The 25,642-nt window shown below is 53.7% G+C and overlaps 13 protein-coding genes and 1 non-coding gene across 14 annotated transcripts; 4 read left to right on the forward strand and 10 right to left on the reverse strand.

Annotated features, from left to right (window-relative positions):
* Positions 1 to 1,174: 1,174 nt before the first annotated feature.
* BDP81DRAFT_325310 (putative methyltransferase-domain-containing protein) lies at positions 1,175 to 2,309 on the reverse strand (the record flags this gene model as incomplete). Its single annotated transcript, XM_060584960.1, has 2 exons — positions 1,175 to 1,984; positions 2,064 to 2,309. 2 exons carry the CDS (start codon positions 2,307 to 2,309, stop codon positions 1,175 to 1,177), a joined length of 1,056 nt encoding a protein of 351 aa, XP_060442580.1.
* Positions 2,310 to 2,794: 485 nt separating this feature from the next.
* BDP81DRAFT_433480 (ribosomal protein S24e) lies at positions 2,795 to 3,949 on the forward strand (the record flags this gene model as incomplete). Its single annotated transcript, XM_060590859.1, has 3 exons — positions 2,795 to 3,011; positions 3,257 to 3,504; positions 3,683 to 3,949. Coding segments are annotated over exons 1-3 (399 nt in total), but the record flags the coding sequence as incomplete, so codon positions are not given.
* A 1,489-nt stretch (positions 3,950 to 5,438) lies between these two features.
* On the reverse strand, positions 5,439 to 6,877 carry BDP81DRAFT_325613 (kinase-like domain-containing protein; the record flags this gene model as incomplete). Its single annotated transcript, XM_060584992.1, has 2 exons — positions 5,439 to 6,751; positions 6,832 to 6,877. 2 exons carry the CDS (start codon positions 6,875 to 6,877, stop codon positions 5,439 to 5,441), a joined length of 1,359 nt encoding a protein of 452 aa, XP_060442582.1.
* Positions 6,878 to 8,125: 1,248 nt separating this feature from the next.
* Positions 8,126 to 8,629, reverse strand: BDP81DRAFT_64021 (uncharacterized protein). Its single transcript, XM_060596094.1, has 2 exons — positions 8,454 to 8,629; positions 8,126 to 8,404 (listed from the first exon to the last, which is right to left on the reverse strand). The coding sequence occupies exons 1-2, from the start codon at positions 8,537 to 8,539 to the stop codon at positions 8,230 to 8,232; spliced, it is 261 nt and encodes an 86-aa protein (XP_060442583.1). The 5' UTR covers positions 8,540 to 8,629; the 3' UTR covers positions 8,126 to 8,229.
* Positions 8,630 to 9,082: 453 nt separating this feature from the next.
* Positions 9,083 to 10,089, reverse strand: BDP81DRAFT_433487 (uncharacterized protein). The gene has a single exon (XM_060590860.1). The coding sequence runs from the start codon at positions 10,063 to 10,065 to the stop codon at positions 9,580 to 9,582; it is 486 nt and encodes a 161-aa protein (XP_060442584.1). The 5' UTR covers positions 10,066 to 10,089; the 3' UTR covers positions 9,083 to 9,579.
* A 203-nt stretch (positions 10,090 to 10,292) lies between these two features.
* BDP81DRAFT_64101 (actin-like protein 2) lies at positions 10,293 to 11,859 on the reverse strand. Its single transcript, XM_060596095.1, has 3 exons — positions 11,755 to 11,859; positions 11,219 to 11,641; positions 10,293 to 11,099 (listed from the first exon to the last, which is right to left on the reverse strand). Exons 1-3 carry the CDS (start codon positions 11,774 to 11,776, stop codon positions 10,369 to 10,371), a joined length of 1,176 nt encoding a protein of 391 aa, XP_060442585.1. The 5' UTR covers positions 11,777 to 11,859; the 3' UTR covers positions 10,293 to 10,368.
* A 434-nt stretch (positions 11,860 to 12,293) lies between these two features.
* On the forward strand, positions 12,294 to 13,165 carry BDP81DRAFT_463089 (hydantoin racemase; the record flags this gene model as incomplete). The annotated part of the gene is made up of 2 exons (XM_060593974.1): positions 12,294 to 12,407; positions 12,488 to 13,165. The coding sequence occupies 2 exons, from the start codon at positions 12,294 to 12,296 to the stop codon at positions 13,163 to 13,165; spliced, it is 792 nt and encodes a 263-aa protein (XP_060442586.1).
* Positions 13,166 to 13,270: 105 nt separating this feature from the next.
* On the reverse strand, positions 13,271 to 14,888 carry BDP81DRAFT_325536 (general substrate transporter; the record flags this gene model as incomplete). The annotated part of the gene is made up of 2 exons (XM_060584986.1): positions 13,271 to 14,692; positions 14,784 to 14,888. 2 exons carry the CDS (start codon positions 14,886 to 14,888, stop codon positions 13,271 to 13,273), a joined length of 1,527 nt encoding a protein of 508 aa, XP_060442587.1.
* Positions 14,889 to 15,592: 704 nt separating this feature from the next.
* BDP81DRAFT_396697 (NmrA-like family protein) lies at positions 15,593 to 16,600 on the reverse strand (the record flags this gene model as incomplete). The annotated part of the gene is made up of 2 exons (XM_060588222.1): positions 15,593 to 15,941; positions 16,002 to 16,600. The coding sequence occupies 2 exons, from the start codon at positions 16,598 to 16,600 to the stop codon at positions 15,593 to 15,595; spliced, it is 948 nt and encodes a 315-aa protein (XP_060442588.1).
* A 182-nt stretch (positions 16,601 to 16,782) lies between these two features.
* On the forward strand, positions 16,783 to 19,090 carry BDP81DRAFT_473557 (uncharacterized protein; the record flags this gene model as incomplete). The annotated part of the gene is made up of 2 exons (XM_060594658.1): positions 16,783 to 16,826; positions 17,285 to 19,090. 2 exons carry the CDS (start codon positions 16,783 to 16,785, stop codon positions 18,858 to 18,860), a joined length of 1,620 nt encoding a protein of 539 aa, XP_060442589.1. The 3' UTR covers positions 18,861 to 19,090.
* Positions 19,091 to 19,278: 188 nt separating this feature from the next.
* Positions 19,279 to 20,564, reverse strand: BDP81DRAFT_379302 (uncharacterized protein). The gene is made up of 2 exons (XM_060586817.1): positions 19,772 to 20,564; positions 19,279 to 19,706 (listed from the first exon to the last, which is right to left on the reverse strand). The coding sequence occupies exons 1-2, from the start codon at positions 20,238 to 20,240 to the stop codon at positions 19,609 to 19,611; spliced, it is 567 nt and encodes a 188-aa protein (XP_060442590.1). The 5' UTR covers positions 20,241 to 20,564; the 3' UTR covers positions 19,279 to 19,608.
* A 364-nt stretch (positions 20,565 to 20,928) lies between these two features.
* Positions 20,929 to 21,015, reverse strand: BDP81DRAFT_t241. Its single transcript has one exon. It is a non-coding gene; the product is annotated as a tRNA-Pro (tRNA).
* Positions 21,016 to 23,004: 1,989 nt separating this feature from the next.
* Positions 23,005 to 23,532, forward strand: BDP81DRAFT_451924 (uncharacterized protein; the record flags this gene model as incomplete). Its single annotated transcript, XM_060592692.1, has 2 exons — positions 23,005 to 23,345; positions 23,415 to 23,532. The coding sequence occupies 2 exons, from the start codon at positions 23,005 to 23,007 to the stop codon at positions 23,530 to 23,532; spliced, it is 459 nt and encodes a 152-aa protein (XP_060442591.1).
* A 518-nt stretch (positions 23,533 to 24,050) lies between these two features.
* On the reverse strand, positions 24,051 to 24,743 carry BDP81DRAFT_451925 (glutathione S-transferase domain-containing protein; the record flags this gene model as incomplete). Its single annotated transcript, XM_060592693.1, has 1 exon — positions 24,051 to 24,743. One exon carries the CDS (start codon positions 24,741 to 24,743, stop codon positions 24,051 to 24,053), a length of 693 nt encoding a protein of 230 aa, XP_060442592.1.
* Positions 24,744 to 25,642: the final 899 nt, after the last annotated feature.

Raw genomic sequence — 25,642 nt, forward strand, 5'->3', positions numbered from 1 at the left:
TGCTCGTCTCCGCATTTCTTCGTTCCCGCTGGCCGCTGGCCGCTGGGCCACTCCTCTGTATTCCTCTTCGTGAGTCCATGCTCACTTCCCATTCTTCGAATACCTTGCAAGCCAGGAAATCCTCAAGGGCCAGACCATAGTCCCAGTGTATTGGCAATACGCTTGTGCTCTGGAAAATACCAGTCCGCCCAATCATCGAGCTCCCCAAGACTTTTGGCACTTTGGCCGATGTGCAGGGGTCAGCTCCTTCGTGCGAGCCACACGACCACCTCCAACGTCACTGTGACTGAGCTTGCTGGCGTGGTGTTTGCCGTCCTACATTCTTCTGGTCGCACTTTCAGCCACATCGCCAGGAATCGACAAGATGACGTTCAGCTGTTCCATCAAAAGGTCGTTTCGTTGTCCACGAACAAGCCGGAGCGTCATGTCCGTTCCCGGTTGCCAGCGGAGCGCCTGGGCCTTACGTAAAGTTCATTCCTACTCAACAAAGCTTTCCATATCGAATTGAGTTTCTAGGGTGCAGACCGAGGGCGAGGGTCAAGCAAGGTGACCCCTCATCTCAGAACGCATCCGGTGCCCTTGAACTCTCTCCGCGTCCTGAGACTGCCGGAGCATCAGACCATTGCTTCTTGGCCCCAGAATGCGGGGAAGCTGGCACTGGGGTGTGCATGAGGTTGACAGGCGATGACATGATAATCGACCGGTCCACGGGATTCCTACTGAATCTTGTTCAAGATGGCATGATGATTGAAAACATTGGGTGCATCTTCATAATCATGACTTTGGCCGGGGCCGTGGCCTGACTTCAGTTCCGAATCTTCATCGTTGGTCCGGAGAACAGGTGCTATTCGCTATTCGAGGCGCCCATCCAAGGTCAACTCACCAGTTTTCCCTCTGCAATGTCTGCAGATCCTCGGTTTTGGGGAGGCTTGCTGTTAGTTAGACGGCGAATCGCCTTTTCCGGAGCTCGGCTTGGACCCTGATTTTTTGTTTGTGACTTGCGTTGTAGCTACGTAAGTCGCGCGCGTACTATCTTCGCGTTCCACAAACTCCGTATATGAATTACGAGCTTCTGTTTGATGTGTAGTTCTTTGCCAACGATCAAATGTCGGAAAGCTGACAGAAAGGGACTGTAATCATGACCATAGTAGCATGCTTAGGCAGGCGTATCGTCTCACCACATTGATCTGGCGATCGGTGGTGCCGAGACTCGACAAATCCGAATAGGTACGCTGTCGTTGTAGAATGGACCTTTTTGCTGTTCCCTCGGTGGTATAGGAAAATCGACGTAGCTCAAGTCCATCTCGCGCTGACGGCAACGATTGCAAAAGGCCTCGAATGTGACCTCGTTCCGCTGCGTCGCGGATATCAAAACTTGCACGGCAGGAAATAAGGCAAACAGCTCCTCGACGGTTGCGATAAGAGCCGGGATGATGCTCTGGTCATAGGTGATATCTGCTCCGATTACCACGTCAACGTTCTCGCCGTTGTTCCACTTCTGGTCCTCTGTCCCTACGAGAGCATGACCCCATCGCAATTCCATTGGCCTGATGAGTGTGCTTTCTTGCAGGTCGTTGAGGAAGAAGCTCTCTGGGAGGTTATTGATCACATCATCAGATCCATCGGAAGCTACAACATGCGTGGAGCCGAGATGTTTGACACAGAGGATCGCCAGGTATCCAGTACCTGCTCCGAGTTCGAGGACTCGCTTTCCTTGAACGAGATCTGGGTTCTCGCACAGGAATTGCCCGAGGTGCAGCGCGGCTTCCCATGTTCGGAGACCCGTGGTGCCAGAGGCAGAGATCAGCGAGCGGGCCTCAAGCAGTGTGATGTCAGGCGGAGGCGACTGCTGTGGCCGGAGGCTCTGCTCAAGACCACTCAGGTGATACGTGACGTAGGATTTCTGCTGAGCTGAGGACATCTCGGACGGGACTGGAGTTGCGAGAGATTCGGACAAGGCAGTCATGAGATCCTCGGAAACTTCCTGGGCACAGTCAGGAAATGCCGATAGCTGACAGCAGAGCGTCATGCCATGGCGCCATGAACAACGAGTTGAGACTTACATGTTGGTCCCAGTCATCGATGCTAGACTCTATTCTTGCTACCAGCTCCTTCAGAACCCGGAGGCGATACCTTGCAGGAGGACTGTAACGAGGGCCCTCTTCCGAGAAGAGTTTCTTATAAATCGCGTCTTGCGCAGATGATTCGCGAGTAATTTCCGCGGTAGGATATTCAAGTGTTGGCTCGAGTTGGAGATACTGGTAGCAGAAGCGGTTGACAGACTCTGGTGCGGACTGGGTTCCAGCCATGATGGGGCTTGGTGGTGTTAAACTCTGATAAATATCGTATGTTGCCCGATTCGGTGTAGCGTAGAGCCTCACTTTTTTGAGGTTGGTCCAAGCTCCCCTCTATGAAGACAAATGCTCCTCTGGGCGAGAAGTAGAGAGTCCACAGAAGAGTGGCCTTCCGAGTTTGAATGAAACTACAGAGTCTCTGAGTAAGATTCCAGAAGCATGAGATCTTGAAAAGGCTGCGATAGTCGTAGCTTGAAGTCGGAAATGCTCTCGATCTCTGATTTGGAGTCCACAAAATGCACAACGTTTGATGCTGACTCAGAGGAACGTCGACTACTGTGCAAACACCGTGTCCGAGGAGCGATCCGTCACATGACCATCTCGAAAAACAGAATGGCCCGTGCATCAACGGACCCCACGTGACTTTCCATTTTTCGACCCAGGCAGGTGCGGCGGATCCTGAGGCACTTTCTAGGGCTTGCCCACCCATTAAGCGACACCAATCCCCGCCCAGGAAAATTCACGTCTGTAGCCCCGTCACAAACCTCTCGAATTTGACGATATCACACCTTTCGACTCTTCTGTCTCAGCGCCAACCCATCTCGACAGACAGATCAGCCCCCCGACCGACAAGATGGCGGACGTCGACACCCCCGTCACCCTGCGAACTCGCAAGTTCATCCGTAACCCCCTGCTTGGCCGTAAGCAGATGGTCGTGTGAGTTTGCCCCTCCAGATTTATCATCATTTTCCCCGAGAGAGAATCGCGCGCGCACGAATGGATATATCGAAATGGGAGGAGAAGGAACATGAACAATCGACACTGCGGTACATGGACAACAACTGGAACGAGACACGAATTGGAAACAAACGGACGGACGCGCGCGCGACTTATGGGAGCGATGGAAATTTCTCAAAAGGGCACATCGAGAGAGGAACTGCATGCTGACGGTTTTCTCAAAGTGATATCCTCCACCCCGGCCGTGCCAACATCTCCAAGGATGAGCTCCGCGAGAAGCTCGGCTCCTTGTACAAGGCCACCAAGGACCAGATCAACGTCTTCGGTCTCCGCACCCAGTTCGGTGGCGGCAAGACCACTGGTTTCGCCCTTGTCTACGACTCCCCCGAGGCCATGAAGAAGTTCGAGCCCCACTACAGACTGGTCCGCGTTGGCTTCGCCAGCAAGATCGAGAAGGCCAGCAGACAGCAGCGTACGTCGAGCCTCCAGTCAGCATTTTGCCACCGCAGCACAATCATATCGTCGGGTTCTGGGACCAGCCTTTGGCCTTCCGTCCCGGAACTTTGTCGTGATATATATGCCGCGGTGACGAATCTGATAACAACCTCCCATATCAAGCACTGATAACTGACATCACTCGCGCTCCACAGGCAAGCAGCGCAAGAACCGCCAGAAGACTCTGCGCGGAACGGCGAAGGTCAAGGGTGCCAAGAAGAAGAAGGAATAAGCGGTTCGCCCTTGTTGCCTGGGGTCAGGCCAACAAAACGAGGGGATTCCCCGGATCATCCGCAAGAGACCGTGGGGCGGCGTTGGTGGAACAATCAAAAAAGAACAATTCAAAATGTCGTCTTGGGCCAATGTGGTTGTTTCTTCCGCTGGGGGGATGTCCTTTCATTTTTCCGAAATGGGGAGTTTGTTCCAACTCTGGCTGTGCATCTTATTCGATGAAACAATGCGGCTTTTGCATCATCCCCATGCGTTGGTCCGGCTGGGTTTATGTCGGCCACGCAAAAACAACTAGAGTCTACGCGGCGTGATACGGGGGAATGGGTTCATGATTCTCTCAAATATGAAATGCATCAAAAACACGTATCCCGATGGTCCCCCCTACTTTCATTCCAAGACGTTACCACCTGCGGGGTGATGGTCTTTGTTCACTATATTGTCACTGCGACTCCCATGGCCCTCCGCCAGTAGTTACCTACGAATCATTCGAGTTCATCGGTCTGGAGATGCTCGGCAGTTATTGCGGCTCCCCCATACCCCCGACCGGGGCCAGGTTCCGCAATCCTTGACATTTCTCGCAGCGGATATCCGTGTTTCACATACATACCTGCTGCCAATGTCAGTCTAGCTAGTCGCCTCGCAAACGAACCCATCCAACATGAGTTTACACTCTATCTAGACACTTCCTTTACTTTCTTAGTCCATGACGTTACGACTTGCGGGGTGAACCCTTCCACGTCTGACCGTCTGACTTTCGTCGCCAATGTTGCCACTCGGGACGTGAAGGTCTGCCAAGCTCAACCTTGCATACCGATGTATGTCGATGTATTTCGATGTATGCTGAACTTCGAACCTTTACTTTGATTCCCTTCCTTGAAAGAGGCCTCGTAGCGGCGGCGTATTCCCTTCGTGATATTTCTCGCCAACGTCTTTGCAGCTGTTGGGGACTGAAGCTCATCACTGATGAATTTTGTAGCTAGTTGTCAAGATGGATCTGGCATCCGTATGGTGTTTCGTGGCTCTCGCAATTTCTCTATTGTAACTTTTGTGCTCGCTCAGATTCCATAACTCGAAATGTACACCCATTGTGACTACCAAGATGAACAAATAAATCGATTAGAAAAGCTGTATATGGCCAGCTGAGGTTGATGAGAAAGAGGATGTCTCCATGAATTACATAGTATATTAATACAATAAACCCTTAGCATCTTTTGCCCGTTATGAAAACCCATCTCCTGAACATCTATATACGCCCTGCTGCGAATATTCGCTCCAACGACGAGATGCCGTTTTAACAAAAATCACACAAGTGCCCATCTCAAGTCAACTTTGATATTCCACACAGCCGTCCAGTCTAATCTCAAACACTCCTTGGCCATTCCCCGAGCCTCCAACAACCAAATCACCACATCTCGCCCAACGGGCAACGCAGAACAAACCAAACCATTCACTCAATCTCCATGTCAAACGTTCTTGGTTATCCTCTATTAAACGTATAATGGTGGTATCCATGCAAATCTCATCCCCCCCCAAGCCTCCCAAAACTCAATCCCAGAGAAACCCCCCAAGACGCCAGTCACAGTTGTCTATACAATGTATCTTTCATCGACACCGATTGAAAACGCCATACCATGCCTCAATATGCCCACACACCAAGACCAAAACACAACAAAACCACCCTCAAATCTCCCTCAACTTCTTCGTAGGCCTAGAAAGCGAATCATCAGGCAACCCGCTCCTCTTCGTCCCCGGCAAACTGCTCGTCCGGATATCATTATCATCCTGACTGACCCGCCGATGCGGATACTCATTCTTCAACCCCTCAAAGCAGTGCGCATTCAACCGATCCCCCGTCGAGAAGAACGGATGCTGCAGCGCCTTTGCCGCCGTCAACCTCTCCACGGGGTCATACTCCAACAGGCTCGCGAGCAACTTATACCCCTCGGCCCCCAGACTCGCCAGCGGCGCACCGCCTCCGTTCCCGCCGCCTGGCGCCGACGTCGCGCTGCTCGAGGCCCCCTGCGAGATGGTGCTGTAATACCACTTCTCCAGGTTCGAGCCGCTCGGCGCGGGCGGGTGGTGGCCGTACCCGTGTCCGCGGTGGTGACCGTGGTGGCCGTGGTGATGCGGCGCCATGGGCGGCTGGAGCGTCGCCAGCTGCGGGTACTCGGGCATAGCCCCCAGCAGCGGCCAGCGTTCCTTGGACGGCAGGCCCATGATGTCGACAATCTTCTGCATCTGGTTCCGCTGGAAGGGCACCGTCTTCTTGCTGTCCATCTTGGCCTCCTCGCCTTTGAAGATGGGGCGCAGGGAGAGCAGCTCCGCAAAGATGCAGCCGATGGCCCACATGTCGATGGCGGGGGTGTAGTGACGACTTCCGAGTATGAGCTCCGGCGCGCGGTACCAGATGGTCACGACGACCTTGTCGCCGCTGAAGAGGGAGTGTAAGGGTTTGTCGAAGCGGCGGGCTAGGCCCAAGTCGCCAATCTTGACCTCGCCGGCTGAGGTGACCATGATGTTGGCGGGTTTGAGATCGCGGTGCAGGACCCAGTTGGCATGGAGGTACTGGCAGCCGTTGAGGAGCTGGAACATGATGCTCTTGACCGTCTGCGGCGGAATGGGATGGCGTGGATTTTGCGTGTGGTGGTGAATGATTTGCAATAAGTCGTGCTCGGCATACTCAAAGACCATGAAGATGCACTTGTCTTCCAGTATGATTTCGATGAGCTTGATGACATTGGTGTGCTTCAGTTCACTGCACAAAGACATCTCGCGGATGGCAGACTGAGAAATGCCCGTGTACGAAATCTGTTCACCCTCCTTGTCGGGCTTGAACTTCTTGATGGCAAACTCGCCGGTTTGGCCCTGGCGGCCAAGGGCCTTGTAGACGCGGCCATATGTTCCGGAGCTAATGAATCCGACGACCTTGTATCGCTCAATAACCCGGACCTTGGGCTGATAATTGATGTGGCCGAGGCCGCGGTCCGCTGGGTCTGTGAGATTTAGGTCAGCGCGCCTGAAAGCGAGTGAGAGGCAGAAGCAGAGATGAAGATCAGGAGAGGATGTCAAATACAGGAGCTGTAACTGTGCAGGCCGCCGTAGCGTATTCCCTTCCACATGTTTAGAAAAAATGTGTGGTTATGAGAGATCCCTTTTGTTAAAATAAAATAAAAAAGGAAATGAGACGGACGATGCGAGCGACGAGAGGATTTAGGGAGTAAACACAATATGCACTCGCTCTACAGACGACACATGTCTCTTTGGTCCCGAATACAACAGGGTGGAGGAATATCAGGTGAGGCTTTCGGGAAGCAACACACGTGGTGACAATAGCCACGGAAGAACACCCGCCAAGCAGACAAAGCTCACCGCCGATCCAAGGGCAGATTCAGGCTTCGGGGTTCTGGGTCCGGGGCTGACTGAGGCAGGCAATAGGCAGTGTGGGCTGGAGTTCGCGGGGTGGCTCTAAGCTTTAAAGAGCAAATAGGCAGAGAGCGGCGCCGACGGAAGAATGCAGCCTGCCACCCGTCGAAACACACACACACACACACACACAGCACGCACGGCACAGCTCGCGAAGTTGCGCCGGAACCCTTTTCCTCTCGGCTGAGTGCTCAGTGATCGTGTGAGATGCAAGGTAGCGGTGGGGAAACGGAAAAATGAGGAGACGGCAGATGCAGGACCCCCGAAAGTTATGTATAGGATGTATCTCTCACGGCGGAATACCCGGTAGGATGGGACAGGAGGGGTGGAGGTCGAGGAGGATTAGGATTGGATTGGATTGGAATTGGAGACGCAGTAAGGATATGTGCTGGGATATGTCTCTGAATGGGTGTGAATGAAAATTCTCGGGAAATGGGGCAAAGGCGAAAATGCAGAAGAGCAATAACAGGCGAGCTGCCGCTTGAATGATGAACCCGATTCCCGAGAGCTTCGATTTCCCCAACGTGTCTTGCTGAGAGGAGTGAGCATGGAACTACTGCGCAATGCCTTGGTAGTAGCCCAGCAGACGTAGGGGAGGACCGCGGGTGTGAAAGTGAAAGTGTGGTGTATGGTGTATGGCGTGTGGTGAGTGAGAGTGAGAGTGAGAGTGAGTGGAGTGAGTGAGTGTGTGTGTGTGTGTGCAGTGCAGGAGAGATGTGCAGGATTGCGAGTGGGAGGGGTGCATTCGACTAGATACGATTCGATACACAAGACGGATGGAACACCCGGGGTGGTGGTCGACGATCGACAAGAGGAGAAAATGTGGATAAGATTATACATTAAAAGAAACGGGGTTCGCAAAATAGGGTACGAGGCGACGGCGGCGTCCGCGGCGACAACTGCAACGGATGGTGGAAGCGAAGCGGGATGAACAAGAAACGTACAATACTCTGTGTCCGTCCGGAGTGTACTCTGTATCTCACCAAGAGTCTGAAGTGTCAAGTATGCCTTTTGCTTCACTCCTCATCCAATCTGTCTTTAGCCGCTGCTATGCTCGCTCACTTGTTGCACCTGATGTCTGTCGCTTGACTCTCGGGTTGCTATTCCGAACGACACATTGACATTCAACTCGAGTCAGGCAAGCCGCAAAAAAGAGCAAAAACTGGGTAGCCAAGGGGGCAAAAAGTGAACGGCAGTTACGGACGAGAGCGTTTGCAAGAAAGGTATGATGAACCCGAACCGACAAGCAAACATCAAAACTCACCTTCAAACGCTGCCTGAACGCTTCTCTTCAGCGTGCCCGTCCGTACCGAGCCAGGGCCCGAAGCGACGGATGGCGGGTTGGTCAGACTCATCATCCGCCGGGGTGGTGGTTCGCTGCTGACTTTAATGTCCGTATTGGAGTTGCAAATTCGAGATTCCAAGGTATCCGATTAGGTATCCTCCTCCCAAAATAACCCCCGTTAATTCGTGGAGTCTTTTTTCCTCAAAAGGGTCTTGCGGTTTCTTGCCTTGCTGGGCTCGAGTCGGGACTTTCAATGCGACAACCGTTAATTGCGGCTTGCCTCTTTCTTCCAAGTTCCCTCACTGTAATGGTCTCCGCCCCAGTCTGTGAGACTGAACCGCAACTGCAATATCCCGGGAACCAGGACTTTGCTTTCGTTTGTCCCAAGGAAACTCCGCCGAAACGTGGCGAAAATGGGGCACGCACACTTGTCAGTGGATATTGTTCCGGCGAAAGTCTGAATCTGGGTTAGGAAAGGGAAACCGTAGCTCCGGCTTGGGTCTCCAAATAAGTCAAGGTTGTGTCGGCGGCGGCGCGGGCAGGGTCAGTGATCCAACAGGAAAGAGATGTCGAGTCCGCAGTCCGTCAAAAAAAAAAAAAAAAAAAAAAAAAAAAAGTCAGCTCCAGCTCACTCAGGGACAGGCGTCGGCGCCAGACCAGCCAGAGCCTCGTGCGCGGCGCAAGAGTGGATGGATGGCGCAAGATCCCGATCCCGCAAAGGTGTCAAAGATGTAAAAGGTGTAAAAGGTGTGCTCGCGTATGCGTCTGCGCGTAAGTGTGGTGTGTGTGTGTGTGCTATGGTTATCTCAGAGTAGCGACGGTCCTGTGCCGCAGGAGGCGGGTGTAGTGCCCCGAAACTAACGGCCCCGCGCTGGACACGACAAAAAGGAATATGTCAACCCCCAAATCGAGTCGTGGACGAGCTTATCCTGAACGACGTTGTCTAGGGGTTCCCGATGAAGGCGCGAACCTGCGTGCGCGCGCGGGGGTCAACGACTCTTTGGTGTGAAAGTCCCGTCCCCTCTCAGATTCGGAGATCGGCCTTGCGTAGATGCGCCCACGCGGCAGACTCTATCGTCGCTGAGCTGAGCAAGTGGGCTGGCTGGGATCCTGTCAGATGCTTCGCGGATCCTTTGGCGAGTTGCCGAAGTGAAAAGCCCAATGCAATATGCGCGACTGGGTCAATGTCAGTTCCCTTTGAACGGCGATGCGCGACCGCCCTGGTGACCAGGAAAGTGACTGTATGCGATGATCGGCGTCGCGCGTCGGGCACGAGTCGCAAAGTCTCTGGATTTTGTGGTGTTTACTGTGTGCGATCACAAGCGATGACGATTTGAAGTGAGGTGAAAACCCTCCCGGGCAGAAAGTGCCGCAAGGTTGAGGAGAGTAAGAACGGGTATTAATGAATGGATCACGGAGGGGGGCCCAAGAATGCGCTGGCGGGTGGAGGATGATTGATTGAGTGCAAGCGAGTGAGAAGTTGAAGTTCCAGACGAAAGCAAAGAGTGAGTTGAAGTGACGTTTCACCAGCAAGCAACAGACGAGGCGGCGTGGCTTCCGTTCGACTTGGGCGTACTCCGTAGAGGCAGGCAGGCGCATCGCTTTCTCTGGTAGCTGCCTGGCTGTACAGTGTCGAGATGGTGGCAGATTGCACGGTGTCGACATTATTCAAGCTCAAGCTCACTCAGACTCTAGTTGCCAAACACTTGCCAGATTCCCAATACCAGGGCCATCTCTATCAGACAATCTAGAGAGACGTTTTGGATACCAGTGTCATAATAGAGTTCATCAACTTTTTCGTTAGAAAACAAAACGAGGCTCTAAAAACCTGCCACATGCATGCTACGTCTACTACCAAAACCAAGTAAGACGACCATCACATCACCTTGACAGACCATCCGACTATCGCGGCCCAAGCTTCTCAAGCACACGCGATCCCTGTTCATCCCACTCCTCCTTGGTCACCCACATGCCCTCCTTGTCCGCCATAATGTTGGCCAATACCGCACCACCGAGGAAGACCATGTGTCTCCGGCGAGGTGGGTCTTCTATCCGGACCTTGAACTTGTTTAATCTCTCCGGGTTGCCGCCAAGCACCCGCGTCAGCCACAGCTGCTTCAGCTCCTTCTCCAGACGTGACGGGAGACCAGGGTACATGCTGCTGCCGCCCGAAAGCACAATGGCCTTGTACAGCGATGATCTCACGTCCACGTCCGCCGCCTGGATCGTGTTGAATAGGAACTCGGCAATACCGGGCTGTTCGCAGTCCACCAGGTGAGGCTGGAACAGGCACTCTGGTGCCTCGAATCGCTCGCTGCCCACTCTAATCACACGGCCGTCGGGCAGCGTGTAGCTCTCCACCAACACCGTTGTGTCCTCGCTCAGGCGCTTGTCCAGCTCCAAGTCGTACGAGACGTAGCAGAGCTTCTCCTTGATCTGACGGACAGTCTCGAAATCGGCCGTTCGGTTGAGCGCGTAGCCGCGGCGCAGGAGGAGCGCAATGAGGTTGCGCGTGACGTCTCGGCCCGCGACGTCCAGTCGGCGGGTAAGGTGGTTCAGGACGACCGACTCGTAAACGGGCACGATGTGGGTCACGCCGTCTCCCGAGTCGACGACGACACCGGAGCTGAGACCTGTAGGGAGCAGCCAAGGTCAGCTTCGTTGCATATTCTCTCTCTCTCTCTCTCTCTCTCTCTCTCTCTCTCTCTCTCTCTTCAATTCAAGTCGGGTGTAGCTAATACGGTCAACATACCTTGGGCGTAAAGGGCCAATACGGCCTGGATGGCAACATAGACGCCGCCGAATCCGTAGCGGTCAAACATGACCTCGCACATTTGCTCACGGTTCCGCAGCGGGTTCATCGGGGGCTCGGTTAACAAGATCTTGCGGCCGCGCGGGTCGACCTTCATCTTCTCGAAAAAGGTGTAGTCCCAGAGATGCTGCATGTCATCCCACTTCTTGACGATACCGTTTTCCATGGGATAGCTGATCTGAAGCATCGTCCGGGCGGCGGCGGCTTCGTCACCGCACATGATATCCTTGATAACCAAGTCATTGTCCTCGCCCTTCTCTTCGGTTCTCAGGATCGGTCGGCCGACGATGGATGGGTATTGGAATTCTGGGAAGTTCTGCGCGGCGTAGCCGACCTTGAGGAAACCTGTTCCTCCGTCGAGGACTGTGGACCTTGCGTCAGCCACCTCCCGAACACAGCATCAACCACTTGGGGGAAAGTGGTCACAGGCATAGCTGTGCAGCCGAAGCTGCAGTATCAGGGGCATTGCGTCTTACCGATGGGGGCCTCGGCTGCCATTGTGAAAGCAGAAGCTGCAGGCGTTCGAGATTGGAGCTTCTATCGATTTGGGGGAGAGGTGAGGTGAGGTGTGGTTGGGAGAGCGTCCGGGAAGCTGTTACGTCTGTGTCGTCGATAGTGGGGTTGGGTCAAGTCCACTGCCTCCAGCTGTCCTGCCACTGGATCGTCAGCCAGGTCGTGGCTGAGTAGCGCCTATCACGTGATACCCCGCAGCCAGCAGGCGACACGGTCCAGGACTCCAGTGCACTGTCACTGGAGGTAGTGCTGAAGAGGAGCCGTAGTCGGCCCATTCGGGACAATGGAACCACAGCGTCACCGGACCGGCAGCCCCACCTTGACGGGAGAACCTCCACTTGTCGAAGGCCGCTGGTCGGCGGGACCAGGATGATTCACACGCCTGAGGGATGAGTAGAAGGGTAACTTGATGTTCATTCTCACACAGATTCGACCAAATCAGCATCTCATTTGAGACAACTCCTCCCTCCAGTTCTATTTCAAACAAACTCACAAAGAAGCCATGGCGACCCGTCTCCTTCGTCGGAATATCAAGATTCTCGTGATCAACGCCAACTCGTCAGAGGACATGACGAGGGGCATGGAGAAAGCCATACAAGCAATGCCCTTGCACGATGTAAGCCGGATTAGATTACCAATACACTACATCTTAACCACAAATAACCGGTGGCTGACTTTCCTCTCTCTCTGTGTTAGTCTCTCGAGATTCACACCTACACAGCGCCAAGTGAGAGCCCAGCAAGTATCAATGATGATGCCGACATCAAACTGAGCACCGAGGTCGTCATGAACGATCTCGTCAAAAGCGGCAAGCTCCAAGACTACGACGGTGTGCTCGTCGCATGCTACAGCGTCCACACCTTGGTCGAGCAGCTTTCCCAGCAATTCTACTCCTCGCTGGCCGTTACCGGCATGTTCGAGGCCAGCATCCTGAATGCGACTTCGCTCCTGCCTCACAGCTCTGACCCTTCGCTCGCATCCAAATGGGGTGTTGTCACGACGGGCGAGTTCTGGGAGAAGCACCTTAGTCAAGGCGTAAAGGGCTATCTAGGTCAATCTGACCAGTCAGAGAATGTCAAGTTCGGGGGCGTTGCGTCGACCGGCTTGACAGCTGGGGACTTCCACCACGTGAGCCCGGCTGAAGTCAGGGTCAAACTCGAGCAAGCTACCAAGAAGCTGCTGAGTAGCGGAGATGTGAGGTGTGTAGTTATGGGTTGTGCCGGTATGGCCGGGCTCGAGGAGATCATTCGCAGCTCAGCCAACGAGGTCTATGGCCCGGAGAAGGGCAGCCAGGTTTTCATCGTTGATGGTGTCAAAGCTGGCATCTTGCAGCTCGAGCAAACGGTCAGAAGCAGACGCTTGTTCCAAAACTGATTGGTCTATTAATAATACCCATGCTATTGGCACCCGTTTCCAACGCCATACCTTTTATTGCTCTATTCAAACCAATGCAAAACCACAATGATCAGGAAAATCGTCTTAGTCGAGCCGTCTAGTGCGCCCCCAAACTTCGTCTGCGTCTTTCTTGCCCTTAGTCTCGGGCACCTTGACGGAAACAAACAGGGCAAAGAGTACAGCGAAGCCGGCGAAGAGGTAGTACACCCAACCAGCTCCCCCGAGCCAGTTATTGAGGGCATTGTTGACGATCGGGAAGAATTGAGCAACCAGGAACGTCGCAAGGTAGTTGGACCCCAGAGACCAAGACTGGACGGCGCCAACAGCCTCCTGTCCAACCATCTCGGACGCAAGGATAAAGGGAACTGGCCCAAGTCCAACAGCGAAAAACGCTACAAATGACACGACTGACACAGCTGATAGGATCTTGACCCCGAATTGGATAGAAAGAGCGAGGATCAGCGAGCTGGTTCCCTGTCCGATGATAGAGATCAGAATGCAGGTCTTTCTCCCGAGCTTGTCCGGCAGCGGAGAACATGCTGCAGTGGTAAGGAGATTGATGACAGAAATCAGAATCGTCACTAGGGCGGAGCTGACGGGGAGCAAGCCGTTCAAGAGGGATACCGAGTACATGATGACAGAATTGATGCCACACAGCTGCTGCGCAAACATGATGCCGATAATAGCGGCGATGGCAGGTCGGTGAAGCGGGTCTTTGATCACGTCGAAAAATCCGAGATGGACAGGCGAGGTGTGCTTGGGAAGGCCAGGAGACACTGGCGGTACATCGTCGCTCTGGGCCAAAAGACCCTCTTGCTCAGCGTTGATCTCTCCATCCCAGCTCTCGACTTCCTCTCTGATGTCGAAGTCCTTGCCACGGATCCGCTGGAGAGTACGGCGAGCCTTTGGAACGTCGCCGTTGGCAGCTAGCCATGCCGGGCTTTCGGGAATCAACATGAGGCCGGAAGCCTGAGCCAACGCAATGAAGACGCCAGCAGCCAGGATCCAGCGCCAGGCCTTCCCGTAGCTCAGGAAGAAACCCAGAGTCTGGACGGCAAGAATGCCCACATTGATGGAGACCTGAGTCATGGCACCAAAAAGACCACGCTCCTTTGGCGGTGCGATTTCACTGATATAGAGCGGGACAATGACGGTGGACGCGCCCGCCGCCATACCAGTGAAGAATCGGCCGATTGCCAGAGCGGCAGCACCGCCAGCAAGGGTCTCAATGATGGCACCGACGATATATAAGATGGACGTGACTCGCATAGCAGGACGTCGGCCGCGCTTGGAAGAGAGGGGTCCGGCGCAAAGAGCACCTAGGAGGCCACCGACAGTAAAGATGGAGGAGACGGTCGCGAAGACGGCATCGGTCATGGGAATGCAGTCGGGGAGCCAGCTCTCGGTATCGGGTGACTTGGAGTGCACCCAGGTGAGCTTCACGCCCTTGGCCGCAATTGACTTCTTTCGACAGGTAAGGACATCTTGAGGCGCGTTGAGCTCGGCCTGGAAGAGAGGCACAACAGGTTAGCAAGTCATGTTTCGTGGGGATTGGCGAAGCAAATCGACGTTGGAGCGGAATGATGCAATAACGTACAAGGTGGAAGCCGAACTGCAGGGGGCCCAAAGTCGAGACAGAAATTAAGACAAGCAAGTATAGGCTGACATCGTGCATGCACTGTCGAAGACCCGAAGGAGCCATGGTGACGGACGACGCTGTCTGCTGCTGCGAGAGAGAGAGAGAGAGAGAGAGAGAGAGTGTGTGTGTGTGTGTGTGTCGTCTAAAGTGAGCCCCGGGGTTGTATCAATGAGGACGGAGGTTTGTGTTTGGAGCAAGTAAATCAGTTGAGAACAAGGAACCTGCCTCGCTCAAGAGGGGGGGGGGGGGGGGGCCAGTCGGGACGACAAAGCGAAGCTGGGAAAGCTGGGGAAGTCGCCGGCGGTCATGGGGAAGCTGCCCACATGCCACATCTGCCACACCTGCCACACCTGCCACACGTCGTTGTTACGCATTTCAGCGCCGCTAGCAGCCACAGTCCCTGGCACGCCGGGCTGTTCCAGGTTCCGCGAGCGGGCCGCGACCTGTGACTAAGGTACCTTACCTTTCTTAGCGCTGTCATTCGCTGCACTCTGCTATACACCACATGAGTTATGCCTCGAGGTTGATGAGTCCATACCAAGGATGTCAACATTGGATTCATGAGGCAATGTTTGGTGAACCTCTGTGTAGATGGAGGAGAGTTAAAGTGTCATCTTGAAGTAATGATATTCGAGTTACTTGACATGATAAATAATTAGGCGTGAACAGTTTGCCAGTACACAACCTTTCTTGGTTCACAACTTGGATTTAGAACCTGTTCAATAAATGAGTTCAAAATTAATTATAACCTCTTCCGCGCTCCAAATCTACTGAATCTTACCCAACGATCTCTTGACGGCCACCTCTAAGCTCTCGACGTCGTTTGGTCCGAGTCCGATCCTCTCGTTGTCCGTTTTCTCGTACAACGTGCCGCCCTCAGCCCAGATGCGTCGCAGCGTGAAGATAGTGGCGTAAGGGATGCCATCCGCCCAGGCCTTCTCTTCGGCTTTCTTCAACGTCTCCAGCGAAGAGTAGACAATTTCCCATTTGTCTCCAGTCTGCTTCTCATACTCGGCCACAATTTCCTTGCCGGTCGCAACAAAGGACTGTACTTTGAGAGCTCGGTTGAAGGATGCCTCCGGGTGACGAAGGGATGCCACCAATGTTGTGCCGACACTTTAACCCATTCATATTAGTATTGCGTAACGTAGTCGTGGTATGAAAATGGATACTTACTCTTTCATGGTGATCAGTCCAGTCTTTCCTTCACCGTCCTCAATCAACACCGCCTTCCGGGCTGCTGTATCAAACCCACCAGCCTCTTGCGCAATCGATGGTAGAGTCAAGAACATGTCGACATAAGGACCCGTTACCAAGTACGTGTACTTGAGTCTCTTGACGTTCTCACGGATGTACTTGCGCACCTTGAGCTTGGCCTGGTGAGGCTTCTCGTTGGGGCTCTTGGGACCGTATTCGATATCCGTACCGTACTCGGAGGGGAAAACCCACTTGACAGAGTCGGTCTCCTCAGCCAACTTGATGAGATCAATCTGCTTCTCAATCACGTTTCTACCCAGCGCGGATATGACGGTATCGGCATCCTTGTAGGCCGCTTTGATTTGCTCCGTGTCGTCGACATCGCCAGCGATGACCTTGAGCCCCTTCTTCTTCCATCCATCGAGCAAGCCTGCTTTCCTTTCTACTGTTGTCGGCGATGTGAAGAGGGTGATTTGGTCAAAAGAGGGGCTGGCATCCAACAATGCTGCGGTGATGAAAACACCAATCTGGCCAGTCCCGCCAAATACGAGAATCTTGGATGGTTTGAAGGTAGCCATGATGTCGTGTTATGAAGATTACAGTTTGTTAGCGTAGAAGGTGTGTGATAGTTGTAAAGGTTCTCTAAATTCTTGAGAATCACTGCCTGTGGCCGGATGCCCGGTTCTTATAGCTTCAAGTGCATTACAAAACACAGAGCGATAACGGCTCAATCGTTCACCCCGCTGAAACTACAAGACACATGCAAGCTGTGCTTCGACCCCTCGAGTCTGACGCCATCTCAAGGTGCGCTTATGAGATGGAGGGGCATTGGGGAAGCAATGAGGGGAACGGATGCGAGAACCGTCGAGCCCCACGCCGTTCATCTCGCCCACTCGCACTCCCCAAAGGAGTAAACGAGCTGTGAAGAAGCCGAAAGTAAGCGGCCTTTTGGTCCGGGCTTCTCCACCACAAGCAACCATCTTGAATCCGACCTCCGATAGAATGAAACTCTTTCTCTTGTGCTCCCGGATTCAACTGGAAGCGAAATGTTCGGATGAGGCACGCCATCGAACCCAGAGAGAGATCCCCGACTCCGGGCCGGGTACGTACTTTCAAGGCCCCACCAACACATCCCTGTCGGCACGGTGTTTTCTGAGAGGACGACGGACCCACACGCGGGAGACGGGCGACCCCACCACCGATCGGTCAAGATTCCCTAGAAATTTTTTTGATGTCAACTTTTTTTTTTTTTGGTTCGACAGTCGGGAACGCAGCTACCTCGCGACCCGCCGGGCGAGATTCGACGACGACGACGACGACCACCACTACCCACAACGACGAAGCACCGGGCAACCCTCCAATCCGCAAACTATGGCGTCTACCGACTCACCAGCGACCAATGGGCACAAGTCCGACAAGAAGATCAAAAAGGACAAGAAGGAGAAGAAGCGCTTGCGCGAGGAGGGCGACGATGCCGCTGAGGAGCGCAAGCACAAGCGCACAAAGAGCCTCGGAGTGACCAAGGGTGATGCCAATGACGACGACGAACAATCTCCTCAGGCTTCCCAGGACCTCTCAATGGACGCCCTGGCAACGAGCAACATCAATGGCGAGCCATCATCCGAGAAAAAGAAGTCCAAGAAGGACAAGCACAGAAAGTCAGTAGGCGAGGCCGAACAAGACGGCTCGGACGCCGAGCGCAAGGAGAAGAAGGACAAGAAGAAGAAGCGCAAGTCAGAACAAAAGGCCACAGAGGAAGCCCTCGAGGATACCGCAGAGCCACCAGCGAGCGAAGGGAAGGAAAAGAAGAACAACAAGGCAGCGTCCCCCGAACCCGTCGCCGACGCCGACGCCATGGACGTCGACTCCCCCGCAGATACGAAATCAACAGGTCGAGTCCACCAACCCCCCGACGCGCCCTCCAAGCCCCAGTTCCCCTTCTACAACCAGACCGTCTCACTATACCTCCCCATCTACCCCATAGGCTGGGACACGCCCTGCACCGCCGCCGCGACGCAGCACCTCGAGCCCCTCGTGAACCGCTACGTCCCGCACCTCAAGGGCGTCCTCCTCGCCTTCCGCAACGTTGCCGTCTCGGAGCAGCCCGGCCGTCGTTACGCCGCCACCAGCGACTCGGAGCACTGCGACCTCGCCTCTGTCGACGAGTACGCCGTCGGTTTCGGCTACGTGACCGTCGACATCGACCTCTTTGTCCCCCGCCGCGGCGCCTGGATGGAAGGCAGCATCAACCTTGAAAATGAGGGCCACGTCGGCGTCGTCTGCTGGGGCAAGTTCAACGCCAGCATCGAGTCCAGCCGTCTCCCCCCCGAATGGCGCTGGATCCACGCCGGCTCCGCCGAGGCCGCATCCTACGTCGCCGACCCCTTTGACGTCGATAACACCGACGCCGCCGCCGAGGACGAGCACGGCGCCGTGCGCCAGATCCATACCACGGGCTTCTGGGTCGACGGCGCCGGGGACAAGGTCAAGGGCCGCGTCCGCTTCCGCATCAAGGCGTTTGACGTCGGCGTCAGCGGCGACCACGGGTACCTCAGTCTGGAGGGCACGATGCTCGACGCCGCGGGCGAGAAGGCGGCTGTCCAGGCCGACGCAGAGCAGGAGCGTAGACGCAGAGCCGGTAAGAGCGGCGGTATCCTCTCCAAGGAACGGCGTCGTATGCCCGAGTTCAGCGTCACCAAGTTTGGCGAGGTCGAGGATGAGGAAGACAAGGCGTTGAGGAACGATGTGTGGAAGACGACGGAGCCCGTGACGGACAACGAGGCCGGGGAGGGTGCTGAAAAGGAGGCGTTTACGGGCATTTCGGCGGAGGAGGCATAAGAAGGGGGGGCTCTGTAATAGATAGCTTTGCTCTCTGTGTCTTATGATTCCCCGTGGGATGACTTTTCGGGCGTTTTGAGGGTCAGGGAAAATTTGACAATGATACAATACTTTTGCGTATACTTCAGGACCGCGAGGTGCTCGCTGTGAAGATCGGTTGGTTATAGTTTACCTCGCTATTGCTTTGAAACTAATAATCCCCCATTGAACGCTGCCAAACTCTTCGCCATCTCTAGGGATTACCGCTTGCCTTTCCGGTGAAGGACGATTGCCTCGTTGATGAGACATCCTTCTCTCCCGCAAGGTAAGATGTTGCATAGATCGGGGTATCGAAGTTCAGGAAGACAAGATGACTACCGCGTTGGCAGGTCTTGCACCAGGGAGATTTAAGAAGGCCGAATAATGTGACTTATACCATCTTGATTATGATACACCAGGTCGAGCAAGGGACATAATGTTATTACTGGGCCGTCATTCGTTTGAAAAAGACTTGGTCAAGTCGTAATCGCTAACGATGTGTGATATACAAGCGCAATAAAGCAATTGGTGAAATTGAAATAGGTTGCAGGGCGACGAGATTCATCTGGGATCTTAGCCGTCGGTCTACCAAGAGTTGGCCATTAACTAATTATCCTTGCTCAACGACATCTCGCGATACCTTGTCCTTTCCGCCATCCTCGAATAAGTCCAGCTGAAAGCGCTAAAGCTTGGCTCGCACTCGAAACCCTTTTCCAAGTAACACAAGGAGTCATTTCCAAGTCATTCCCAGGCGTTGGAGGAAGGAGAAGAGAGATCCCTTGGGAACGTATCCGGCATATCGCGCCTGCCACCACGAGGCAAAGGTATCTAGATTGACATTCGTAAGAACTTGATCTCGGAAACAAATTGAGAGTGTTGACGAAGATACTTACCAGCAATCGGTCCAAGTTCACCGAAGCCAAGGGCCTCAAGCACCCAGGGAGCGATAATGACCAACACGCCAATGGCGATGATAGTCACAAAGACAGGATGCTCTTTGGCAAACTCGAACACGCTCTCAGCGGCTTCGGTCGACTTGTCCACAGTCTCCCTCACAACTTGGCCGATGGTATCGCGGTGGCGGACGAGGCCTTCGACGCCGGAGAGGATATACTTGGCGAGCTCCTCGGTCCAGGAGTTGACCGCCACGATGTTTCTGAGGCGGCGCTCGAGGTCTTTGCCTCCCTTTTCGGCGGTGCGAAGGATGTCAATGAATTCGGAAGCGGCGTCCTGGGCAGAACGAAGGGGTTGGTCTTTGATGATGCTCGTCTGCTTGTCGGACGTGGCTGCCTTTGGGCTCGACTGGAACTGCGGGAGGCAGTGAGCGAGGAGACCGCAGCTGTCCTTCTTATCGCGCTCCATCTTGGTGCTTTTTGTGAATGTAATTGTTTGTGAGAAGGTGAAAGTCGAGGATCTTAGAGCCAAAAGAAAATCGCTGTGTAGGAGAGAGAGAGGGAGGGAGTGAGATTCGACTTTTCCTTCCTCTCCTTTTTTCCCCCAGATGGCCGAGAGAAAAGGCTTCGCCGCTGTTTATTTCCATTTCACCACCGAATCAACAGTCAACTCACCTTCACGCCCGGTGCCTCCTCATGGTTGGCCTCCGGCATGGAGTGCGCCCTGCTTATTCGTCCGCAAGCCGCCTGTTGGTTTCGTTGGTTTCAACACGTCTCACCTGCACAATTGGTAGACCAAAAACACATGAACCAACATCTTGTGCTCTAAGCAATCCTGAACCGGAAAGCTACCTGCCCTTGAGAGAACATATCCAGTTTCTCTCTCACCTACATGAACTCGCTTCATCCTTCAACTAACCATTTAGTGGTGGAGTAAGGTGGGATGGTTGAACCTGATTCGCGGTGCTTTTGCTCCCACTAATACACATATTGAGCGGGAAACCACTCCAACACCACTTGCATAAAGCGTGTAGTCGGCCTCTATCTTCCACACAACCACCACCAAACTCTTTTTCCGTGCCAAAACTGAAAAATCGAAAGGTCATGAACCTATCTGACCGGATCGAGGGCATTTAGTAGCAAAAGCAAAATAATTGGGCCCTAACCAGGATTCGAACCTGGGACCTCTCCCAGACGTGTCAGGTAGACCCTAAGGGAGAATCATACCGCTAGACCATCAGGGCTGATGCGATTATTGATCGATAAAACGCATTTCGGGCTACAAATTCTTCAAGCCTTGCGGGCTCGCGATTATGGCTTCCCCCGCGAAAAAAATTTCTTCCCAGATCCCGCAGTTGAAAAGCTGCAAGCAGAGTATTTGGCGCACTCTTCACAACAAGCGCAAGTATACGGATACGCTCCTCACATATACATGACGAAACGCCATCCTGTCCGACGCCTCCTCCGTATAGGGTACGGCATCATTGGTTGGGTTAAGCTGGCCTTTCTCCCTTGCGTCTGTGAATATCCAGGCTTTCAGCTCTCCAGACCTTACTTCTCTCGAAAGGTTCTAGAATTGTTTTCCGAGACCTTGGTCAACGGCCGTTACATGGCCAGGCTGGTCAGCACAACCCGCCACAGCGGCAATTTCCTCTTGGCTCAGGGTCCCCCTTGGCAAGTTCACGTCGCTTACCGCAGCAACGAACGTCAGGATTCGAATCCTGCAAGCTAGAGGGAGGGTCTCACCTGCACAACCACCTTGCCGCATACAGCATTCGTATATCCAACTCATTCACCTTTCCATATCAACGTCCGGCAAGTATATTTGTACCTTGATGAAGGACTTCCATTCATGTGAGTTCTGCGTCGTCTTGGGCCAAGCGGTCTCAGACGCCGTTCTGCAAAGAGCCATTCCCCATTGCCATCGCAGCGATGGCAACATCTTTGAGCTTTTCACTCTCCCGGCCTTATCTTGAATGACCCTGGTATCCCGAGTTAAGCCTTTCATATGTGGGGTTTTGATTCTCACTAGCGTGAAGACTGCAATCGACGGACATGATCTCCGTGCCATGTTACTACATGGTTACTGCTGATAGGCAGCTCCCGCTGACCCGCCTCTATCACCTGCGGTGGGCAGTGACACTAATTGCTCGCCAACCAGGTTGTACCTATGATTTCCAGAATAACGACTGCGAGTGCAGACTTGTCAACGCCAAAGGACTGCCGTCGACGGCACAGGTTCCCGCTGACACTCGCTATTCTAGGTGGTTCTAGCCAGGTTCATTGAATGTAACGGTATTACCGCTGCTTCTGCTGGACAAATTCTCGCTGCCTAGTCTCTAGTTCATCTGCCCTTCAACTGGACCTTCTCTTCTACTCCTAGCCTACAATGCTCCCATGCCGCATCTACGTCGAGCCCATTCCTACCGGCTCATCAAAGCTATTTCTGTCCTTTTGATACGAACATCCAATCACGTGTGGACCATGTAACTTTCACCGCCAGCGGCCCGTCTCTGAACCTTTCCCATGGATCCGATGCTCGAGCCTATCAACATCGTCTTGGCCTGGTTCTAGAGACTAGGAGTTGATTTTCTGGGACTCTTATGAGATGAAGTCTAGGCATCTTCTATAGCCATACTTGTCGGTCTGATCCCTATGAGGCGATGAATGCGACGTATCCCTGTGAAGCTTGATCGTTCTATCGCATATGAATTGTTGCCAGCTCCAATCATGTAAGACCTTATCCGACTTGCCCGAATAGAAGCAGCACAACGGGGCACGCGCGATGTTGCAATGCCCACAAGTTAGACCATGGTCTTTGAACACCCTCGTCATCCATTAGCAATGCTCCATCAACACTGTGGCTTCGCGCAATCCTTCGTGGATGCTTCGGAGTTGAGTTGAAGGTCAACACCTTGCAAGTTGACGTAGCTTCCTCTTGCGATACCCACCCCGAGCTGAGTATTCCGTTCTTTCGTCTTTTTCATGAGTGACAACTACGAATGGGCTGAGAATCCCATGTCTTTCCGGGCAGCTGGACGCCGTTTATTGCCTTGCTAGTGGTATCTCGTGTGCCTTTTCCAGAAAAGCCATCTCTGATCCTAGGTATATAAGGCAGACTACCTGCCCGTCGACTCCAACTCTCCTCGCCACTCCTCACACAAGGCAAGCCATCTCAGCAACCTCACCTCTTTACCCTTCTCAAACAAACCATCATAACTTGAACCGCCAACATGCGCGTTTCTTCTCTCCTCGCCCTCGTCTCGGCCACCCTCGTGGCCGCCGCCCCCAGCCCCGTCCCAGAGGACGCCACCTCCTACGTCCTCGCCGGTCCCCTCCCCTACGAAGAGCTGAAGAGCGAGGTCGCAAAGCTCAAGTCCGACGGTTCCAACGCCGCCCGCAGCCTCAACAAGCGCATCTGCGAGGGCGTCTACATGTGCGACGGGCAGAACTTCAGCGGCTCCTGTTACTACGGCTGCTACCCCATCAGCGTCGGAATCTACCCTGACTCCTACTGGGTCTCCCGTATTAGCTCGGTTGGCCCGGACAGTGGAGGCTGGTGCGATTTCTACCAGTACGTAACCCCTTTAACAGTCTTCTTGATCTTCTGTGACTTGGATGTACGAAGCTAACGATACTGTAGAGCTGGAAGCGGCTGTGACGCCACGAAGGGCTCTCACCAGATCTTCAGATACCCGGGCGGTAACTTGGCCAGTGGTATTGATAACAACATGGGTTGCTTCTACTGCAACCCTAACTAAAGTAGGCCTTGATGTCATGTTGAGTTCGATATGCTTAACAGTGCGCAATATCAAGATGGCGGCCGACAAGTCTAAACACTTATAACTTCTCTGTATCTATTCATATCCATAGACTGATAGTCTAGCTATGTACTCTCAAGATGCCGGTCTTTGGGCTAGTCTTGAAACGTATCAGGCAGCTTGTGTTCCCTTCACATTCTCTCAACTTAATGAAAGCACTGAAGCGCCAGCCATACGTTGGAAGAAGCAGGTTCGACTAGTCCATGAAGGGGTCAGCCGGTGCAAGTGGAGTGCCAAGTCTGCAGGCAACGTGAAGTATCACGCCGACTCAATCCCGTCCACTAGCAGTTCAATGAACAGCTTCAAGTGAGGCATTCATTTGCAGGTAACTCTTTGATTGAGAGATGTCCCAAGAGACCCAAAAGCCGTAGATATAGGTCTAGTATTATTTGTTCGACTAATCGCCTAGCGCCATGTAATTAGTACTTCAAACTATCATTGCCATCTCCAACAAGTGATCATTGAGGCTGAGTCAAGTCCTTCAATAACTTCCGTCCTCTCAATACGTCCTTCTCATGGTACGGCTCCCTGGCCGTCTCAGCAATACCCTCCAAGACCCACTGATTCACAGCAGGATGCTCCAACAACGTCTGCACATACTTCATCGCAGGCTCCGAAACCTTCAACCCAAACGTCTGAATCCTCGTCGCAACGGGTGCAAAGAAGGCGTCCGCGGCGCTAAACTCCCCGCCCGCGAGGTACGGCCCGCCGAAGCGCGTTAAACCCTCCACCCAGAGCTGCTCGAGCCGGTCAAGATCGCGCTGCAATGCCGCGTCGGGCGGCCCGCCGAGGTCGATGCGCAATGCCACGTTCATGGAGCACTGGTCTCGGAGGGCCTCGAAGCCTGTGTGCATCTCGGCGGCGGCGCTGCGGGCAAAGGCGCGGGCGACCTTGTCTTGCGGCCAGGCGGCTGGGTGGTCTTCGGCAATGTACTCGACGATGGCGAGGGAGTCCCATACGGTGGTGTCGCCATCTTGGAGAGTGGGGACTTTTCCTGTGGGGGAGAAGCTGAGGAAGGCGGGTTGGCGGAGGCCGGCGACGAAGGTCTGGAGGCGCTCTTCAAAGGGGATGTTGAGGGCTTTGAGGAGGACCCAGGGTCTCATAGACCAGCTGGAGTAGCGCTTGTTGGCGATATAGAGGACGTAACCCATTGTGAGTGTCTAGGCGGGGAACCTCTCGGAAAAGTTTGCGGAAAGTCGGAGTAGAAAAATATGTCGTTTGACGGAGGGTGGGTATAAGCCAAGGGCGGATGGGTATGATTGAAGCCTGGATGTGGTTTATACATAAGTTAAGATTGACGACCTGATTTGACTCATCCGACAATGCGAGTTTCCAGATATCTTGTCACGCCCTTGGATCGAGGCTCGTGGAGGTGGGGTTTGTCAAGCTGAGGCAGACAATGGACACTAGTCCTCTCGCCTACAGACTCAACCTCAATTGATCCAACGCTTCGTTAGTTGAGCTGCAAGCTCCGCCAAGTTCTGACGAATTGAGTTGGCATCACGACTGGTCGAGCCGAAGAGGCAGGTCAAGACCGGCAGAATGTGGAGGACGGATGTCAGTGGAAGGGCGCTGCGAAATGGGGGTTTGGGGTGCCAAGAGATTTTGGCTTCCTTAACTAGACGCGGAGAGCCGCCCTAAAACGTGTAAGTTATGCCACTTGGCGCTCGCTAAACTACCCAAACACGCCAAAGTAACAGGGCCTATGGATGCCTAGAGGATACTCCACATGGTTGTTCCAATGATGCTTGATGACTGTCTTCAGTAACCAAGGGTATGTTAAGTGCGCGTACAGGAATGAGGAAACGACACCTTACCGTGCCTCAATGGGAATTTTACTATTTATCAGATGCCCATTAACGTGAATGATAAGCGAGTGAGACAGACAAGCGAGTGAGACACAAAACTGCGCCGATGATGCTTCAACACAAATGGAGACGTTTCTTCCACAACACATCATGGCATCCAGAAGTAATGAGTCAGGCATACAGCTGGCCCTTCCAAGCTATCAGAATCAATCCAGAGCTTAGTGCACGGGCTGCAGCTACGA

This window comes from Colletotrichum phormii, assembly GCF_030913505.1.
Source record: "Colletotrichum phormii strain CBS 102054 chromosome Unknown BDP81scaffold_16, whole genome shotgun sequence".
Taxonomy (NCBI): Eukaryota; Fungi; Ascomycota; class Sordariomycetes; order Glomerellales; family Glomerellaceae; genus Colletotrichum; species Colletotrichum phormii.